Source organism: Canis lupus, chromosome 7, assembly GCF_003254725.2.
Source record: "Canis lupus dingo isolate Sandy chromosome 7, ASM325472v2, whole genome shotgun sequence".
Classification (NCBI taxonomy): domain Eukaryota; kingdom Metazoa; phylum Chordata; class Mammalia; order Carnivora; family Canidae; genus Canis; species Canis lupus.
Genome location: NC_064249.1, coordinates 22,289,478 through 22,311,632, shown reverse-complemented (window position 1 = coordinate 22,311,632; position 22,155 = coordinate 22,289,478). Strand labels below are relative to the sequence as shown.

At 45.7% G+C, this 22,155-nt stretch overlaps 1 protein-coding gene across 5 annotated transcripts in view; it reads right to left on the bottom strand.

Moving 5' to 3' along the window:
• ASTN1 (astrotactin 1) overlaps window positions 1–22,155 on the bottom strand; it is a 299,150-nt gene that overhangs the window by 154,280 nt on the left and 122,715 nt on the right. For all 5 annotated transcript variants that reach the window (XM_035719430.2, XM_035719429.2, XM_025430211.3 and 2 more), the window contains exons 3-5: window positions 5,092–5,485; window positions 3,202–3,348; window positions 2,068–2,175 (exon numbers count right to left, since the gene is read on the bottom strand). In XM_035719430.2, coding sequence (XP_035575323.2) covers window positions 2,068–2,175; window positions 3,202–3,348; window positions 5,092–5,485 — 649 coding nt within the window. The remainder of the gene's footprint in view (window positions 1–2,067; window positions 2,176–3,201; window positions 3,349–5,091; window positions 5,486–22,155) is intronic.

Below are 22,155 nucleotides of genomic sequence, written 5' to 3'. Positions count from 1 at the left end.
ATCATCAACCCATCACCTAACATCTCTACCTGGTTTCAAAATTTCCAGTGGTTCCCCATAACCTACAGAGCCAAGTGCAAACTCACGGCACAGGTGTAATCTTTTGGTGGCTGGCCTGTTATCCAGCCGCATCCCTTCTACCCCAAGTGCTTATGTTCTTACACCTGCCATACTGAACTACTTTTACTTGCTTAAAAATACCATGTTCCTTCAAGGCTTTATATATGCTATTCTCCTTACTAGGATGCCCTTACCCTAGATTCTCCTTTTACAAGAAATTCTATACGTTGTATAAAACCTGGGTCTAATTATTTTCTCCTTCTTTGCCTCCTATTGCTGCCAGGTAGAATGACTTGTTCTGTCTTCTTAGTATTCATTTTACTTTATTTACAATATTAAATTAAGCCTTATCATTGTGCCATGTTTTCATGTTTCTACTTCCAATCACAAAGCCTGACCTATGGCAGGTGAGTTATAAAATTTCTTGCTGGCCTGATTGATGTATTCAGTTCAATTCAACAAACACTTATAAGCTTCTATTATAGGCAAAATCCTTCACTAGGCACTTTGGAAAAATAAATTAGACATGCCCATCCCTAAGAAGCTTACAGTCTAGTTAATAGCAATAAACAGTTGATGTACTAGGAGAGCTTGGTACTTTAAAGGAACAGTTTTATGCTGCAAAGAAACTCATTCTAATTCATTACTATGGATTTTCTTAAACAGGATTTTATTAAAGCAGACACCCTGCTCTGGGTTGGATGGGCCAAGGTCGACTATCTGCTGTATATAAATATGTAAAGAGGATCAAGGGATCCACATTCTCACCTCAGGGATTCTGGGGCATCAGGCGTTAGGCATCAGGGGCCCAGAGCCCCACTGATCTCCTGGGAAAAATGGTGGGAAGGATGTTTGTCCAGACAGTAGCAAAGCTTACGGAAACTGGAACTGAGGAATTAAAAGCCCTGCTTCCATTCTCTGGGAAGAAAGCCCTCAGTGTGGAAGGGACTCAAGTGGAGGTAAGAGAGAGCCAAAATATAAATGTCTTTTTTGGGGCCGCATTGGTTGGTTACTGATTGAGGGAAATGTCATTGCATATAACACAAGGAGCTGCCACTCAAACATCCTCTGCTCAATCTCAAAGGGCTCCTGCCCAATGCGGAGTGCTGTACAAGGCTGAGGTCTGCACTGTGGAGAGGTCTCGGGGCAATGGCAATGGGGACTGCACGTGCTCTGCCAGTCACCAAAAAAGCACATTTTAATATAATTTAATCCTGACAGTAGCCCTGGGTGTGAGGTATTGTTAACACGCTCCATTTATGAAGACACAGGCTCAGAGATGCTGTTGTTCTCATCACACAGCATGTCCAGGGAAGCCTATGGAATGCAGACCCCCTCAGTGACAACAATGCTATCAGCAAGGTCACAGGCAGTGGCATCACATCTGCAACAGCCGTAACCCAAGTAGCACAGTTTTGTGGCTGCATAGCTGGACAACCTGATCTGGGCTGAGGAGAGTGGACGAACTAACTGAGACGCCACCAGGAGAAAGGAGAGGACTCGGGGCTTGGGGTCCTGTCATTCTACCAGGCAGGGATTAAAGGTCAAATACCATTACACACGTAACTCAGGCCCTAGATCATTCTTCAACGACCCCACCCCCTGAATCACTGCCTCGCCCAATCCCAAGGCCGGCGTGGCTGGGGGTAAGCAAGGGTCCATACACTGTCCACATTTTCACGTACAACACACTACATCAACTTTAGTTCCTGTGTCTAAACAACAAAATAGGACTCCTGAGGCTTCCAGAAGGAATTGAGAGTCTTCTGACCAAGAAATAGCCTTTCAAACAACTTGAAAACTTGTTTGAGAGTGCCATTATCTGGGAGAGATGATTCTCGGAAATTCACTCTAGGCTCTTCTTTCTTCCTTAGGAGGAAACGCCAGCTGTGGTCCTGCAGAAACTGGCTCTGATCTACACAAACCCCAGCCCGACCCCGCACCTCTGTAGCCCCCTGCCTCTCGGCCAGAGCCCTGCTACCCGCCTTGCCCCTCCGGCCTTCCCACCTCGGCTGCGCCTCCGGCTCCGCGAGGGGTCGGTGTAGAAGGTCAGCTGGGGGTCATTCTCTGTCTCTGTGCCAGAATCGCCTTCAGGGTTCAGGAAGGCGGAACCAGCTGTAATGAAAAGAACCACAGCAAAGGCAACATCTTCAATGTTTTTCTCCATGACACCAACTCATTGGGCAAGTTCGAGAGAAAAATCGATAAAAACAAGAGCGGGTTGACTGACAATTTGGGAGGAGTAGCCATGGACACTGGAGCTTCCTGATACTAAGATTTATTGGAGAAGTGGACCTTTCCATGCCAGCAGTCATGGGCCTCACCTCCGCCCAGCCCTGGCTCCCCCCGGGTTGGACCCTTCCTGGCAGCACTGCCAGAGAGGACCTTCATGGATGGTGGGTGGCAAAGGAAGGAAGGAAAGGAAGTTAGGATCTTTTATTTTTCCCTTCCTCTGGCCCTAGAATTCATACACATTCAATGTGAAAAAGAGGGAAAAAATAATAAAGAAAATGCATAGAAACGCATGAAGGGGACAACCCTGAGGTCCTCTAAATCCTGTCGATCAGAGAAAACCTCTGTTAACACCTGATGTATATGCTGTCTTTTTCTGATACAGAAAACAGATAAAGGCTTTTTAATCTCCCCTTAAAAATGGCATTTTGCTGTACCTTCAATTTTATAGCCTCATTTTTTTCCCCATTTAATAAATGGGCAGGCAACTTTCCATATGAACAAATATGGATCTGTCTTATCATCCTAAATGGCTGCGCAGTAGGCCGCTGGACAGTAGACAGATGTGCAGGTAGTTAACCGATTCCCTATTGATGGACACTTAAGCTATTTCCAATTTTTCGCTCTTTTAAACAATGTTGTGATGAACAGCCTTTTATACACATCTTTGTGCACTTGTCCAATTATTTCCTAAGGATAAATTCTTGTTTATGAAATCAGTTGGTCAGAAGGGTTGTGTAGTCCAGTTTTTTGGTGAAGTAACACCCAGCAGGCCTCCAGGAAGACTGTGCCAAAACACACACCCTCTGGCCATGCCTGAGAGTCCGGGGATCCAGGATATTAATGGTCCTGCCTCTCCCGGTATTAAGGAATCTGCCACCTGCAAGCCCTTGCCTCAGACACAGATACCTCTTGCCTTGTTGTTGATCCGCTTCCTCTGACTGCTGGAGGTGTGTGAGAGCAGAGTGGCCTGCTGGTGGTTCGAGTCCACAGGGCTGGTGGCAATGATGTTATCCTTGTACTTGTTCATCAATGACAGCTTGGCATTGTCACTTCCTGGAGAAGGAAGAGTCAAGACAAAGATCTTTCGGAGAAAAGGCCAAAAAGAGTGAGAGCAAGGCACGCTGCATGAACCAAGGAAATGGAAGTTTCACAGAATTGAAAGAAAGAATCTTTAAAGTGAGAGACTGGCAGAGATTGAATGCTCCCTCTCTTGATTTCTGCAGGTCTACAGAATGGAGGGTGGAGAGAAGAGGAGAGATGACAACTGAAAATTCAAAGCCAACGGATTCTGTATTGATTAGGGTCACCACATGTGGCCCCCCAGGCTAGACACAGACAACAGATTCCCTTCTCTGGGGGTGGCACAGAGTTTTAAACGCATCTGAATTTGAGTGCACCCAGGTGGAATGTGCCCTCTCTCTCTTCCATCCCAGGCTGCACCATCCCCTGCTGTCTGACACCCAGCTACTGCACTTATTTGCACTACCCACCATCCCCTGAACACACAGAGTTTGTAACCCCTGAGTATGGCTCCCTGGTGGGCTTTGCACCATGCCAGGCACTATGGGGACCATGAGGCATTCACGACACGTCTCCTATCCTCAGGGAGTTCCCAGACTTTAAATCTCATTAAGAAGTGGCTATTCATTTAGGATCTCTTCTAGATACCAAGCAGAATGGACACTTCTTCTTTTTTATAAGATGTATTTATTTACTTGAGGGGGAGGGGCAGAAGGAGAGAATTGTCAAGCAGACTCCCTGCTGAGCGTGGCCAGATGTAGGACTAGATCCAGTAATCAAGATCTGATCAAAACCAAGAGTCAGATGCTCAAGCGACTAAGCCACCCAGGTGCCCCAGAATAGAGACTTCCATGATGTGATTTCCCTCTTTTCAAGCCCCACTGGGAGTCTATATGCAATATCCAGTATGAAAAATGCCTTCTTTAAAGATAAGTGAGCAGGTTTTTGAGGAATCACTGTCTTGGGGTTTTATCTATGAGGAGTTGCTGATTCATGGAAGTTTCAGAGACAGACGGGGGCGGGGGGCACGGTAAAAGGAAAGTGCAGTCGTTTCCTCTCCGCATTTTGTTCACCCTGAATTGGTTCACCCCGATTAGGTCCAAGTCTTTTCCACCCAGCATCTTGTAGAAATACAAGGCATCAGGTTAGACAGCATGATTGTATTCCTAATCTTTTTTGAAGAAGTACGATCTGTATAAAGACCATAGATGCAAGGGCAAGACAACACAACTAACTACTCCCACCCCAGACTGAAGTCTCCAGAGTCATAGAATAGAACAGATATCTTTGTCTCTTCCACTTCAATGGATAATTAAATCCCCTAAGCAAACATGCTACATGCAAAAATGTGATACATACATGTTGATCTCTTGACAGCTTATTTCCCTGGGGGTCCCCATATCTCTATCAGATATGAAAAAGGCTCTATCGAACCCATTGTGTTTATGGGGTCTTATGACTCATCTAGGCATTTTCAGTGCCTTGCTTTTATTTATTAAGCTACATGAACATGTAGAATTTAGGTCCCACTCTTCTGTGGGATGTAAGGTGTCTCTGCTTCCAATGCAAAGTGGAAGTGGAGAGAGATTCAATATATACTTATTCTTCTGACTTTCCCTATTAGAAGACAGCTCCCATTGTCTCAGGGAAAAGTCTACCCTCTTGCCCACCTGGGAAAAGGCACAGGCTCATGCCATTATGCATGATAAGCAGCCCCAAGATTAGCCAGTCTCTACTCCCTCCCTAGTTCCCCAAGAGCAGGACTGACTTGCCCACCTGGAGTGAGGTCCATCCCCGCCTTCTCGTTGCAGCCCTGCAGGGAGTCCAGGGTGCGAGTGACCTGGCTGGCAAAGTCCTCCCCTCCATTCATGCACTCCCTCTGCAGGTGGTGGCGCAGGTCCGTGATGTCGTACTCATAGCCATCCAGGATGGGGGTCTCCCGGATGCTCAGGGTGCCACTGGAGTTATGGCCTTGCACGCGGGCATTGCGCAAACTCTCCCGTCCATGCCCACCGATTAGCACAGAGGGAATGTAGTGAATCTCATTGGCTGCCTCAGCACTGGCGCTCTTCTGGGGCTGGGGGACCCGGCGGCGCTTGCACCAGCGCCGGCGAGTGTACAGGATCATGACCAGGCACAAGATGGACAGCAGGAGAGCAATCATGCCACCCTGGAAGAGAGGACAACAGACAGATGCAGGAAGATGGGTGAGGTCATCCCACAAAGAGGCATCGCCCCTCCCCCCTACTATCCATCACTCACTCACTCACTCACTCACTCACTCACTCACTCACTCATTCATTCATTCAGGTGCAGTAAGCACTTAGATCAAGCATCACTCAGCAGCAAAGGGACAGTCTGCGGTGATGGGCGTTTAAGGAAAATGGAGAAAAATGGAACTGGGATGACCAGTGCATCATTTAAGTGATCCACAGTTGCTTTTGGCTTAGCAAACAATTTGAAAGGCAAGTCTGTGTGTATGTGTGTGTGTGTGATTTCAGTTGTAGAAACAGGGGAGAGGGTTAGTTTGTTAAGGCAAATCTGTTACACATAAAGCTGGTTCCCAGCCAAGTTTTAGCAGCAGAATGGCATTTAGTTTCTTCCTGTCTCACATCTTAAAATCAGCCACGTATAGATTTCTAACTCTGGCTACATCAATGATCAGCGAGTCCTCCAAATTTGAAACCTCAGATTCCTAATCTGTATAATGCAGAACATGACGCTTAGCCCGGGAAAGTGGTAGTAAGGGCTAAGTTAGGGAACCATGCACAGTAGCTAATGGAGTGTGTCACATGGAATCAGGAATGTCCTCGGCCTGACCTTAAATGTCTCCATCATGGTAGGAGAAGACCCTCAATCAATCCAGAGAGAAGTTTATGTCCATTAGGGATTTACAGGCAAGTGTATGGAGGACCCTAACCATTTGAACATGACTTTCTGGATCACTGTGGCTTTCAGGGACAGCTTACAGTCCTGAGTGATCTCCCATTCTTGCTTGAGGGAGAGATTGAGACCCATGTCCTGGAGTCAGACTGGCAAAGGAATTCCTTCTGAACCTTCTCATGCTCCCAGGCCATTCCCTAAATGTCAGAACTCCACTCAGTTGTCTAGCAGAGGCAGGATGTCATGCTCAGTGACACTGAGCACCTCACCTTGACAACCATGGCAGCAGGGTTTAGAGGGAAGGCCTGGCACGCCCGTAGCTCCACAGCCGCCCAGCGAGCATAAATCTTCCAGGGCGCGATCTGTATTCATTCTCCTTATTTTGGTCAATATCCCCCCAAACCTATTTCATTAGGTGGGGGGTCTGTCAAGTGGTTGGTTCTGCTCTCAACTTGAGCTTCAGTCACTGCCACCCCATCATATAGGCTAGAGATGAAAACCCCCTCTTAATTCCCAGGGGACCCACCCACACAAGGCTTGGTCAAGATTATTCCCTCCAGCACATGAACAGGGGCTTTTTTCCAGTCTTGTGATAATTATATCTTGAATTTACATAAAGTTACTCTCCCAATAATCCTTCCCATTTACCTTCCCTTCCCCACCATCACTGTGAGCAAAGCAGGGTGAGCACACACACAATGTTGCTGCTTTCAACAGGCACAGAGCAGCTGAGACAAGAAGCAACAGAGTCAGTTGCCAAATGACAGGTCATGTCAGGTGGCATTTTTGGGGCCTCCAGTGGCCTCCAGGTTTCTCAGATTTTTCTTTTATTTGTGGAACCCTTTCTCCTGGTGAAGTCTCTCATGCAAATATACAGAAAGCGTAAATGTGAAGCCTCGGTTGCAGCATGGATGGGCGTGCAGGGGCAAGTATTCCAGGTCCTGGCTGGCTGCAACCCTCCAGGCAGCCCATTGTCCCTCCACACAGCCCTGCAGATGCGCCTCGCCTCCCCCCCCACCCCCCCACCCTCCAGTGTTGCAGCTGAGCCTAGCCCAGCCGTGCACCAGTTTGCTCAGAGCCCATGCAGGAGTCCAAACCAGTAGTTTTTCGGCAGGCCCTTTATCTCAGAGTCAGACTCGCCATCCTTTCCTTCACCCCAAATTGAAACTGCAACAATAGGCAATTAAGCCACACAGAAAGAATAACTTCCCGAGTGAGAGAAGTTGTCAGACATTGAATTAGGCTAGTGAAAGCGAGAGGTAATTTTATTCCCTAAAGAGCTATAAGAGCAGTATAAACATCAATCTCTGAGGAACAGCTGAAACACCAACTTTCAGCTCACACAGAGGTATTCAGGGGCCCCTCCAGGCTTCCCCTCAATTTCTGCTTTCAGATGATCACAACAGGGTTATGACAGGATGCAGGCTGAAGGCTCGTTCCCTGTATGAAGCAGCAGTAAAGCAAGAACAGCTGTCCAGTATGGGGCTGTTATGTATCAGACACGTGTTCTCACTGCCCCTCACTTCTAACTCCGCCAGGTAGGGTCAACTCTTTCCTTATGTTATATTTGAAAAGGCTAAGGTACAGAGGTTAAGTAACTTGTTGGAGGACACACAGCATATCAACAGTAGTTCCACAGTGGGAACAAAATGCCCCCATGGCAGGGGCATTCCTAACCACCAGGCTACAGTGACCCCACCTGGTGCTGGCTCACCCATGAGAGCGCTGTATCTCATAAATCTCCAGTGGGTACCATGCGGGGTGTGTGTGTGTGTGTGTGTGTGTGTGTGGATGAGCCCACTTAGGTCTATCCCCACTTCTCAAAGAAAAAACAGAAACTGTTTAAAGTGCACATCTAGCTGATGGTGAGTCAAAAGAGGCACCATCATAAACAAAGGACCTTTCACTGAGCACCCACTAAGTGTCCGAAGCCAAGATTAATTGGTAGTGGAAAGACAACACTCATGTTTCAAGGTCTCTGTGCTAAAATAAGACAACGTGCATCACACATCATTACATGCCTGGAGGATACCATTAGATCTCAATTTAGTTAAATTTCCACTAAGAAGTTTGTTTTCTCTTTCAACTGTGAGACCCATTGAAATCTCTAGGTTCGGCCCCCACATCTCCTGATGAAGAAATTAAGACCAAGAGAAACTACAAAAGTAGATAGTGCCAAAGTGGTTCTAGACATGATCCTCTTCATGGCACTACTCTGTTAGGTTCATCTAAAATTCCCTTTACTATTGTCTGGCCCTAGACTCCATTAGGAATATTTTATATATATATATATATATGCATATATATATATACACATATATATACATATATACATATATATACACACACACATATATTGTATATATGTACCTATACACACAATATTGTATATATTGCATATGTGTACCTATATACATACATGTACATATATATTTAATATATATATTAAAATAACAACTTATGAGAGCTAAAACACAAGTTTTCAATTGGTTAAACCATTGTATATATGTACACATATACACACAATATTGTATATATTGTATATGTGTACATGTATACAAATATGTACATATATTTATTTATTTATTTTTCTTTAAAGATTTTATTTATTTATTCATGAGAGACACAGAGGGGAGAGAGAGAGAGAGAGAGAGAGAGAGAGAGGCAGAGACATAGGCAGAAGCAGGCTCCATGCAGGAAACCTGATGTGGGACTTGATCCTGGGACTCTGGGATCACGCCCTGAGCCAAAGGCAGAAGCTCAACTGCTAAGCCCCCCAGGTGTCCCCATATATATTTAATATATATATTAAAATAACAACTTATGGGGAGCTAGAACACAAGTTTTCGATTGGCTAAACCAGTGTATTTAGCATATCTAACCTCACTTTATCAAAGTGTTTCCCCTGCTTAGAGTCAGTGACTCCCAATGACCTTAGGTTTCTCTTAATCAGTTACTAGGAATGAGTGCCAGCCACTAAGTGAAGCTCAGCATAGGCATAGGAAAAAGGATGATTCTCGGGTACTCAAATTGGGATGTGCTTCTATAATCCAAACTGGTGGCAGATGTCACAACGCTTGGCGATGATTTACTAATTGTGGACTATTACATAAGTAATCACATAATGATATTACATGATATTAACATGTAATATAATTTAATAATAACATTTTATTATAATAATAATATAATAATAATAATTTGTAAGATCACTCCACACAAATTCTTCTGAACTGCTTATCTGCTCTGTCCAGCAAGAAGGTCCCAGACAGGAAGGACTAGGGAGAGACCCTCCACTATACGAGGAGAAGGCATGGATGTCTTGCCTTGACAACTTTCCTTCTACAACGACGACATGGAAATCGACTGCTCACATTCTATTTGCTTTTGCATTCCTGTGATAAACCACAGTTGTGATATAAGCATTATTTTTAACCACTCTACTTCCACAGAGAATCTTACACAGCTTCAAGTTTAGTCAGAGAGGCTCTACGATTTTTCTTTCAAATAATCTAATGGAACAAAGAGGTGGCAGATGAAATGGAAAGAGCACTTGAACCAGGAGCTAGGAGCTTCCTGATAACCAAGTCATAAAGGGAAAGGCAAGTCGCACACATCTTCTTGTCTGACAGAATAAAGTTTAATGGGAGGAACTAACTTCCTCCATGCATACAACTCCAGACAGACTTCCAGCCGGAGCGTGTGCATGAGCACACGGACAAGCATAACGGCAACGTCCGCACACAAGGCTTTACAGAAAGCACGCAGAAGTTCACACTTGCACTCCTGGCTTTGCAATTCTGTATTACCTGAGCGGTACTCAGAGGGTGTTCTTCATTTATGGGTGTTAGCTTCAATTTTTATGGCATTCAAAACAAAACAAAACAAAACAAAACAAAACAAAATCATTAAGGTACATCTGGACCCAAATGACAAGTAACAAATTGCAAACTCTGAATATTCCAAAAAAAAAACAAAAAACAATTACTGCAAGGTATGCAATTGTTTTGTTCTATATTCATCTTTTCCTGAGTTTTCTGATTATTCTATTGATTTTCCTCAAAACTTAACATTTTACAACTAGAAGCACGTTTGGGGTATACGAGAACTCCACATCCATTAACAAGTTGCATGCAAAAATAAGTGGCATTTAAGCATATATTTTTCTTTAAAAAATCAATAAATCATTTCTACTGGCTCTAACAGAGATCAAACAAATGAAATCAGCTTTTATTTTATTACAAAATTGACATTTTCAGCACTTACCTGAGAGGAGAGTATGAAGTTTGTCAGATCATGTGCAGATTTTGAAATCTTTGTATAATAATGTTTTATATAACACTGATGGTGATTGCCCAGGGACAGAAAGTTCTAGGTAGATCTCCCTTTTATGCTCATCCCAATCATGCAGACTAACCACAGACTGACCTATGTATTCATCCGGGGTCTAGGTCACACCTTCTTCCCTGAGCCATCTCCTACTTGTCCTTCCAAGTCAGTTCAGTGACATAACCGTTCACTGAACTTCCCACAGAACCCTCCACATAACTCTTACTGCAACTATTTTACCTTTGATTTACTTGTCCATGTCATCTACTGGGTTACAGCCTTCATAAAAGCGGGGGCCACTGAGCTCCAGGGCTAAGCATGGTGCATGGCATAAAGGTGTTCAATAATTATAGAAGGAAGGGAGGGAGGGAGGGAGGAGAGGTCAACTTTGGATGTATTTCAATATAGACGTCTTTGATATGCTTGCAAGCAAAGCTTATTCAAGACAGTTGCTTACGTTACTCATTCATTTCATTCATTACTCAATCATTCAAGTATATACTCACTTTGGTAAGGCATTTTTCTAGTGATCCCTGTGATGGAGATACTGCAGTGAGTAACACAGGGATAGTCCCTGATCTCATGGACTTTATATTCAAGTTAGAGAAAATAATCTGTACAATTTGGTTTTAAAGGTAAATGCACACACAAAAAGAAGATGAAAACAGATCATAAGGGCTGGAAATGTCATTCCTCCCTGTAACAGAAGAAACTGTCGTAGCTAGAGAGATTTTGGACTGGAGGTGATACTCTAGGGAATACCTCAGAGGCCATGGAAGCCTTCTCTCATCCCATATCAGTGTCATATGATCAGTAAATCCCAGAATCATGAATCTCACTCTATCAAATGTCACCAAAGTTTAGGGAGTCACCTGGGTTTTGTGAACCCTTGGCAGAGAAATGGAAAAGCTGAGATTATGTTTCCAGCTACCATCTGTCAAGGGACTGCAGCCAATCAATCAGCTCACATTTCAAAGCTTCATTTCACCCTAGGAGTAACCAGAAGACTGAGTCTGAGACATAATTAATTATCCCTCAAGGCAACTGGACACACTGAATTCAAATCATATTCCTCAAGGAATTAAATAGTGGCTAGAAAGTAAGAATGAAATAAGACACGTTTGGTGGTCCATGTCTCCTGTTTTCGCCCAATAACAATGCCCAAGGGTCTGGGGCAAAGGCCCTCTTTCATATAGGGGAGTGATCACTTACATTTATCTCTGATCACTTACATTTATTTCTGACTATCTTTCAAGGGAGACAGACCAAGAAGAGAAAAACTGTGCAAGCCCACATGGCATTGCAGGTCACACTCTAATCTAGATCCAAATGTTCCAGGGGCAGAAAACAGGTGAGATAAACAGATGACATTTCGAGATCTTGTCTGACCCTGGGTTTCTGAACCCAGGAAAATGGGACCTAAGTTACTAATAGCATGGAGGTCACCAGTAAAACAGCAGGGCTAACAAGCAGAAAGACTCTGTACAAGTTGCATAACATTAAAAAAAAAAATTTTATTTATTTATTTGAGAGACACACAGAGAGAGAGAGAGAGAGAGAGAGAAAGCGCATGTGTGCATGCACACCCAAGCAGAATGGAGGGAGGGGCAGAAGAAGAGGGACAAGCAGACTTTCCACTGAGCAGGGAGCCTGACTCAGGGCTCGATCCCAAGACCCTGAGATCATGACCTGAGCTAAAGGCTGACACTTTCACCTGCTGAGCCACCCTGGCACCTCTCAAGTTGGTTAACTTGATCAAACCTTCCCCAGGCTTTCATCGAGCAAATGAAGTGACTGAAAGAAATGAACTGACTCTTCCAACTTGAAAATTTTCTGATTGTTAACACCGATCCCTGTCAAAGTGGAAACAGCTCTAAACTGGTAAACTACTGGTGGAGAGAATGGTCTGAGCTCTTCCTGCACAGTGAAGCCAGTAACTCCAGCCTGAGGAAGTAATGGAGCTGATCCTTCAGAGGCAGGGTATCGATGCTACGTAGCCAGTGGAGTCTCTGGTGGGGAGTTCCACAGGCAAAATAAGGTCTTTGAAATGAGGTAATGTCATCAAAATTGTGGTTACATGTTCTTGACCTTGAGGATCCCTTTACTGCCAGAAGGAGTCACCGAAACTAGAAGAGAAAGCCCCTTGGTGTGCTCTTCTGATGCATCTTCCTTTCTGTGGTGTATGGTAAATAGAAATCCATTATCCCCTGGCCATCTCCTTCCCAAATGGAAGACAAGAGAAACATGTTAAGCATATTAAGTAGTGAGTTCAATTTATAAATTATTAGGAACATTACCTCCCCTTGGGGGTTTTCTGAAGTCTTTAATCGTGTGGAAATGCTTTCCAGTTGCCACGGGCCACCACGTTAATTAAGAGGCCTCAATATGTCCTCTGGGGCTTCTGACGTGAATTGCACATCCCACTGGCAGGGGACAGACCTGCCTGGCCTGCCTTGTCAGCCTCTCGTTGGGGCATGATACCATGTCAGCCTGCCGCCATGAGATACTTTGAGACGCCTTCCCCATGTTTCCCAAAGCTCAGGGAAGAAGTAAGATGCTGCCCAAGATCTTCTCTCATTAAAATGCCACTTTAGGGGGCAAAGACAGCCTTCCATAGACAAGAGACAAACTCTCAGACTGAGAACTTTCTAGATTTGGCAGGTTCGCATCTGAAGGCCCTTCCCACCTGAAGATGCTAGGTATGAAGTTCCCTGCAGGAGGATATTCGACTTTACGGCTTTTTAAATTTTTTGGTTTTTCCCAGCTCTAAAAGTTTTAATTCTGTGAAGTTTGATCACCATCTTTCGTCTTTCATCCAGGAACTTTGTCTCCAATTTCTTTATGAGCCTTCAGGAGTTTCATTAATGAGAGCCTGAAGCCCTCCAGGGAGAGTGGCTGGAGGCTGGCATGCTGGAGCCGGCCTGGGCTATTTCAAGTTGTCCTCTTTCAGGCTCTTTTTATAGAGCTGCCTTTTTGGTTCTTAGGAGTTTTTCTTGCCTCAGAACCTTGACTTTGCTGTCCCAAAGAAAAGAGAGAGTGCATTTGTTCATAAGGAGCTCAGAGCTCTCTGATTCTCAGCGGCTTCAGGCGCCTATTGTTTGCCTTAATGAAAATGCCAAGGCTGGTGCATCTGGGTGAAGCAGGAGGGGGACAGAAGCAGCTTGCTGTGGGCGGGGTTTTCCCTGTCCAAGGCTACCCTAATGGATCCCAAAATTCCAAAGACTTGCCTAGATCTCTGCAGAATGAGAGTGCCAGGAGGAATCAGTCTACCAGGCAAAGCTGAGGTCCTCCCATCATGCTAGAGGTAGGTGGAGCGGTCTAAGAGGTGATGCTGCCTAGGCAGACATTTCAGATGGGATCCCGAATCAGTGTTACGGTTAAGAGGCTGGCCCCACATGTAACTCGTGCCTGTGCGTGTGTGTGCGTGCACGTGCACAAATGTATGCACTGTGCACGACAGACAGGTGGAGATAAAAGGGTCCATGGAGAAGCAAAAGCACTCCACGTCGCTGTCTCAGCAATCCCTGGGCAGAGCCGCGTGAGACAGGCTCCCTCCATGGGCTATGCACACCAGCCCTTCAAAGCTTCACAAGCCAAGCATGAAGCCAATAAATAAATATCTCCAGCTGGATAATGCTCAGTGCTTATTCTTGGCCACGTTCCTTTCCTCCTTTCCTCTTTGTTTTTATGCAGTAGGTGATCTTGATGAAATAAAATAATAACAATAATCTGCTCCATTAGGACCAAACATTAAGGGAATTATTGAACAAGTAACAGAAGAAGCAGCTGGCACAGGATATGCTAATCATCATTAGACTTTAACCCTCCTTCTCTCTGAAGATAATGACCCTGTTCAACCCCTCTTCCCCCCATCTCCCAAAAGACAGGCAGCCCAGCCCAAGGGGAGGTGAGAGGTCTCAAAGACCTCAGCTCTGTGCACAGCAGCTGGGCCTGAACAAATAAAAACATTAAAGACTAGTCCCTGAGGGCAGACCCTATGCAAGGTACCTGTGGGGATTCCGGTGACCTGTCGGGACTCCGGTGACTTCAGATGAGAAACAAGTGGGGGACAGAAGGGTGAGAGAATCAAGTTGTCAAAATTTCCCCATATTTGGTACATGACACCTTCTGAACCAGTGGAGATTCAAAAGCTTTGTTTCCTCCCCAGGAAAAAAAAAATGAGCTGGATCTTTAGAGGCTGTGCTATTCTGAGATGCCTGTTAGGGGACAAATAGAAGACCCTTCGCGTAGGGGGTGAGCCCTGATCATATTCCTGTCTTACACAGAAAGGCACGACTTTATCATCATAATTGCCATGGGGTCTGGTGTGCCGAGGTCTAGTCAAATCTTCAGGAGCCGGGCTCAGCCTCCTCCTACAGTAGAACCTCCACCAGTGCGATGTCTGTACTGGGAGAGGTGACACCACTACCGAGCTGAGGGTTTGTTTTGTGAGGATCCCAAAGGCTACAAACCACTATGAAAGCATTTCTCACCTTCTTATAGCAATCCCATTACCCATGCTTAATTCCCCCCTAAATTCCTGCCTTATTTTGTAATTCTATGGACATGTTGCCTTATTCCTAAAATCTTGGAAGCAACAAAGGAGGAATAATATCTACCACGTGTAAAATATTTACTATGTGCCAAATATAGCACACAGTGAATTACATTATTTTATTTAATCCTATCAGTAAATAGAAGTAGTAGAAATGACTGTTTCCATTTTTAGAGGAAAAAAAACCCAGGAGGATCAGAGGCATTAAGTAACTTGCTCAGGTTATGTGGTAGTTAGTATGAATCCAAATCAAGACTCAACCACTGATCTTAATGATGCTTTATGAGCTGGTTGAGTAGAAAGGGACCCACCACTGGGCCTGGACCCCGGCCCCAATCCCCTAATCTCCATCTTCTCTAAATTAAACCCTGAATGGCCTTGCTCTTACACATAACTCTCAGGGCTACACAAGTAAGGATTCCCAAATGTCTACACTGAGTACTGTCTACACAGTCTGCCCTGGATGCTCCTCATCTTCTTCAGTTAAGCTTTATCACTGGGTTAGCCAGATGCATAATTTTGAGCAATAATTTAATGTGCCAACGATGGCCGATTTATCAGGTTGGCAATTTGAGATGGGCAGGGAAAATCTATGGAGATATCTGTTCTTGGGTAGAGGTTTCCTAAGTGAAATCAACTGTCTTCAGGGTTGGCAGGTACAGATGCTAGAGCGCGTCCTTGAGAACAGTCTGCTACCCATGCCCACAGACTTTGGTATCTTTGCCACTGTAAGCCCATATTCTGGGTGCAGAGACCTAAGAGGAGCAGTGGATATTTTCCACAGCATAACAGCACATGGAGAAAACAGACTGGGAAGAAAGTATTGGACTTGAACACTTTCAGAGAAGCTAGGAATAGTCAGGTCACCTAAAAGATGGCTGGCCAACAGATCTGGAGAAGATGTGAGAAGCCCTGCAGGTCATGTCTTGCGTTAGAACACAAAGGATGATAATGGTCATTTCCCATGCGAGGCATTCAAAGCTAGGCAAATGCAGGAGTTAGCAAAACCCTTAGACACATTTCCGCTCATGAAGGACCTCGTGCTTGTAACTTACTTGACCCACCACGTGGAGGGGAACAACAGATGCCCACGGTTGTGGCAGCTGTTGTGACACTCCAGCTGTGACTCAATCCTGGCACCCAAGCAAGAAGCATATTAAAGCTGAAGAATTATAGCAAAGGGAACAGGGGAAGGGATTAAGGAGAACAGAGACGCTGATGTATAAGCACAATTAGCGTATCCAATGCCAAGATGTCTTCCAAGCCCCCCACTCTTGCCAACAAGCTTTGTCTGGTATCAAGGAAGACAGGGAAAGCGAAGACTGGAAGTCAAGAGTCTCCTCTTGGGCCCTGTACTAAGTGCCATGGCTCTTATTTCTCCCTCTTAAAAAATTATTATAATTCAATTATTTTTTTCTGGAAGTAATCAAGCACAAAATCTGGAGAAGAGGCCTGGTCAGTGAGGGCAATCTCTGAGTGAGACACTGACGTTCTCATTAGGGCAGGCTTCCTTCAACTACCAGCTCCACCATCAGCAGCATATTGTCTTTGGCTAATTACACTTTTGCAGGCAAAGCCATTGTAAAGTCTTCAAATGCTTCCCATCCTTAATTTAAAAAAAAAAAAAAAAAAAAGTTGCCCTGTTCTGCCTCCTTCCTCCCTGGCATCCCACCCACCCAGTCCACACGATGTCAGCTTTGTTCTTCTGGTTTTCCACAATTTCTCTCCTGTACTTGGGTTTTGAGGGGGAGGTGATGAGGTTGACTAGAGAACCTGGCACCTGTAACTCGATTTCGTCACTAGCTGTCCACGGCAGACTTTGTTCCTGGCCGGATGCTAGTCACAGCCACAGGACCTGTGGGCTCACCAGCCAAAGACGGGCCTGAATTCCAGCCACCCCCGCCCTCCTCCCTTCTCCCCGGGCAAAGTAACAAAAGGCCCAACTCTGCTCCAATTTTGATTTACTGATCAGTGGCTGGATCAGACAGTGTGAATCTGCAGGTCAGCTTGATCTGGCCAGAGACGCTCAGGATACAAAGACAGTCAGTCGTTCTTGCTTCCAAGGCAACTGATGAGACAGACATCATCCTTCCAGACAATGCATTATTCTGTACCTGGGGCCGGCATGTGTTGCTGACCCCATGAGGGCCATTCCCAGCCAACCAGCAGCATCATTATGATTTAATTCAGATTACAGCGTTCAGGGGATTTCATTTTTCTACTTTTTAATAGAGGTGATTTATTTTTTCTATTCTTAAGATTCAGTGTTATTGTAAGAGAGAGAGGGAGAGAGAGAGAGAAAGGGGAGGGTGGAGAGGATGAAGGAGGAGAGGAAGGGAGAAAGGGGAGACAGGCCTGGGGTAACAGGGGGTGTCTACGCCTCTCCCTGGGCCTTTGCCCTCTCCTTCCCCTCACACGCCCTCCCTCACCCTACCTCTGCCTGAGCCCCACCAGAAGTCCCTCTCCTTCCCGAAATCAACTCTGGTTTCCAATGCTCAGATATGTTGTTTTCTTCCACTCCTGAAGCACATGTGGGCATTTCTTAATTAATCTTTAATCTGTAATTCTGCTGTGTCCTCTATCACAGCTCTGACTACACCTACAGGTAAAGACTCGGGTTTAAAAACTTTTACAGACTTGGCCTCAGCATAGACAGTGCACTGCTTGATTAATTATAGGGAGGCTGGCTTGGCCAGGTTGATAAAACACATGCAGCTGGCGTGGCCAGGTTGATAAAGCCCAAATAGCACGCCTTCCGTGCTGTTTGTGGGCTCAGACTTAAGGTCTCCATTGGGAAACCCATCTTCAGTCCTGTCCGCAGACTCCGCAGCCAGTCCTGAGATGTTCTCTCGTCTGCAGAGCCTCCTGGGAAGAAGCTAACTACAGCAGGATGTCAGCTTCCTTACCCACAAGGATGTTCAGATGGGAGGTCCATGCTACAGATCCATCACTCAGAGGATATTAGCTGTGCTTTCAGAAAGCACGATGGCTTATACTTATCCAAACTCGTTCCTGCTCGCACCTCTTTGCACCATTAGCAAGATGCTGTGAGATGCCAGGGGCCTCACTTACATCGACAGGGATTTTTTTTCTGGTAAGACTAACTGGCCTGTATTTTGTATCTGACTTTCTTGCTGAACTCCACAGAACTCCTCATGAATAGAGTCTCATCACCAGAGAAGTTGAAGAAATTTGTCACTACGTGTTTTTTTTTATTATTGAGATAACTTGACATACAACATTATATTAGTTTCAGGTGTACAACATAATGATTTTTGTATATACCAGAAAATGATCACCACATTAAGTCCAGTTATAAAACATCTATCCTGACCATTGGAAGAACCCATGCTACGTGCTTTACAAAGGGAATGGCATAAAGCAAAGTCCCTTCTCCTGGAAAAGAACGCTTTAATTTTTGTTTTTGTTAATATATGCGTTATCTGTATTTATGTATGCACATATATTTACATTTATATTTCTCTTTCTGCAGAGTGACTGTAGGTAAGATGGAGAAACTCTCGTTAACTCCATTCTGTAGTGCAGAAACTACATCCAACTAAGCAAGAGGGAAATACACACTATCAGGACCAGTACATCCCAACAGTTAGTTTTCTCTGCCACCACACCATGAAAATGCAGGCTACAAACTGTGTAGACCCCACAGGCACATCCAGCACCAGCTGTAACTCTAGTGTTTTTTCTCTCTGTCAAGAAACAAGACCAGACAGCAAGCTGAGTGAGAATGACCTTATTATGGGGCATTTATAATGCAGACTCCACTCTGATGGAGAAAATGAAACCAGTTCTAAATCTCGGCACTTTATCTATTATTAGCATCAAATTCAGTTGCCACACTTTACAGTTGATGGGACATGGCTCTGTGGCCCAGAACGGCAGAGGTGTGAACCCAGACACCCAGGGCAAGAAAGACAAGGAGCCCTTTGCTTTTCCCAGAGGCAGGGTCTGGTCCTGGAAGGGGCCCTCTAAATTTCTAACACTAGGGGGCACCACCCCAGTCTTTAAGCAGTGCTAAGAACACTCAAAACTGAAGTCCTCACTCAAAATTATCCACAGTGATTCTGTTCAGTATCAATTAAAAACCAATCTTTTTTCTGTGTTTTTTTTTTGGGGGGGGATTTTTAATTTATTTGACACAAAGAGAGAAAGCCCATGCAGGCAAGGCAGCAGGCAGAGGGAGAGAGAGAAGCAGGAAGCCCAATGTGGGGCTCGATCCCAGGACCTTGGCATCATAACCTAGTCAAAGGCAGATGCTTAACCCACTGAGCCACCTAAGCGCCCCTTAAAACCCAATCTTAAAAGATTCAGTAGATGATGACTGATAGACAGAGATGGCCGTTGACCCGGGCAACTCTGGTGGGTGGAAGGAGGGTCTTCTCTAAGCTTCCTGCTCCAGCATTATGTGAAGGAAATAAGGGAAGTGATGGTTTAGTGGGTGGAAGGAGCTATAACAATCAGAGAAGAGACTTGAATAAAATATTCCCCTGAAGGTCTTGCAAGCCAAGTGCAGGTGTGCTGACCGCCCACCGGCCCCTGTCCCCAACAGTGCCGCTTACCAGTCATTTAGCCTTTGCACCAACCTTTGGGCCTCAGCTTTCTCTTTGTCAGAAAAGCTCTCACTTAGTCTTCCTCACACAGTTGGCCATTCACTCCCAAAATCCCTTCTGGCCTTCCAGCAAAGGCCAGACGCTCTGCTTGGATACAGAGATGTGGAACATCCCGCCTGTTCCCCTACTCTCCAGCAGGAAGTTCACAGTTGGAGAGAGTGACGTCCTCACCACAGATGATGAGGACCACGGCGGGAGCATGAGCACGGGATGGTGCAGCACCAGTCAACCCTGCCTAGAGGGGAGAGGGTCAGGACATCTCCCAGGGATGTTACGGGCAAATGTCACAGAGTAATTGGAAGTGACCCCACTCAGAGGGGAGGAAAGACATTTTATGCCAGAAGTAAAACATTCATGAAATCATAGAAGTCTGACACAGCAAGGGAGATGGATCTGGGCAAGCTGGCTTGGCTGGTCAGCGTGGCTAGGACAGAGTGGAAACTCAGCTGTGGTGGGAGATGAGGGCAGGTCATGAGAGGTTTAACTGGGAGCAGACCCTTCAGAGCTGGCATTTCACCAGCAAGATGAGACTGTCCAAGCTGCACTTGATCAGGAACAGCCTGGAGGAGGTGGGAGAGAAGTTCTGAGAAGAACAGGCCATGTGGATGGGTGAGAGGAGATAGGGGCCTCTCCTGCCAGGAGCAGTCAGGGGTTGGGGGGAAGCACAGAAGGATTCCAGTGACATTGGGAAAATAAAATTAGCATAAGTTGGGGCTGGACTAAATTTGTGAGGAGAGAGGGAGGAGAGGGGACTTAGCCTGGGACATGGCGTTGGTGGTCTTTGCACCACGGGAGGTAGTAAGAGGTGGTCAGGGCAGTGGGGAAGACAGATGATGCATTTCACTTGACCATCTTGTTTGAAGTGCACGTGGAACACCCAGACAGATATGTAGGTCAGAAGCTGGTGGGAGAGATGCCAAGGCTGAGGACAGAGACAGTTATAAGGACCAAGTGAAAAAAACATGATACAAACAAATTCTACTCATTTCACAAACACCAACTGGGGATGTTCCATGTGTGAAGTGTGGTGCTGGTAGCTGTAAGAAATATAAAGATGAATCAGACTCAAACCAGATCCTGCCATTTAGGAATCTGGAGTCTAGTAGGGAAGAAAAGACTCATCAGAATTGCTTTTGGATGGAAACAGATGCTACCCATAAGAGAGGCTCAGAGAAGAGGCCACAGGAAACCAAGGGGAAGGCATGGTCTCTAGAGGAAAGATGCAAAGAGAGGGCCAGGTGGACACATCTGAAATAAGACCTGAAAGAGAGGTAAGACTTGAATGCATACACATGGAGGAGAGGAGGGGGACAGAAAAGGACAATGCCACAGTCATGGCAGGTACAGGGACAGTGAGTAAGTGGGCACAGAAAAGAGGATCTGGCCCAATAAGCATGACTAGGAAGACTGAGATCCTTCTGCGCCCAAATAATAAAATGCACTATTTGTGTAGATGATTCTCCAGTAAAATAACTATTTTTTGCCTTTTGGCTGTTCTTTCTCTGCAACCCTAGTGATCTGGAAGGCTATCATCTGGGTGAAGCAGCATTTGACACAGCCACTAGTAAAAATTTCTAGATGCAGAAACAGCCCTTTAAAGGCACTCAAAGTATCACACAGGAAGAGTTATACAGTCCACTTCCCACTCCAACTTTTTTCATTAGATGAAATCAGGTGAAAATGAACATCAGATGCAAGTCTGGTCAAAGAGGCAACGGAACCCACAAAGGGCATGCAGAAGAGGAAGCAAGGAGAGGAAGACAGCGAGTCTGTGGTACCTCAGAGACCAGAAACGACCTTTCATTCCCTGGAGACAAATAGTGCTGGACTTGTCCTCACCCTTGTCCAGACGCCATCCTGAGAAGTGGCAGGGCCCACGTGGAAGCCAAGTTTGCCAGGTACCCTGAAGGGCCTGGAACTGTTATCTGGAGCAAGGTAGACCCCACTATCCTGGTGAGAATTTTCCTTCCCAAGCAGACCTTTCTCTCTAAGACACAACAGCTGTCCTGAGAACACAGGACACAGGGCAACTGAAGCAATCAGGTAAGGAGGATATGTAAAGCCACAGATTCGGCTGCACTTGCCAGAATCACTCCACCTCCAGCTCCACTGCGGTCATTCATTTTGGGTAGAAGGAGGAACGTCCTCTTAGACTGCTCAAAGTGTTCCAGAGGTGATGGTACAGAGGCACCGAATCCCCCAAGCTGAAGGTTATGGGCCCTTCACAGGATATGCTCCCTCATGTGGTCCAGGGGCCACTCCACCCTGTGGCCAACCCCAGGAGGCTCCTGGGCACTTCCGATGGCTCAGGTGGGGGCATGTCCCGGGGGGCTCCATGGAGACTGTGAGGAGCAGAGCTGGCTGAGGACAAGCCTGGGCCAGCAGCTTGGCAAATCCCAGGATACCTGGTAAGAGGCCCCCCTGGGCCACAGGAAAAGGCTCACA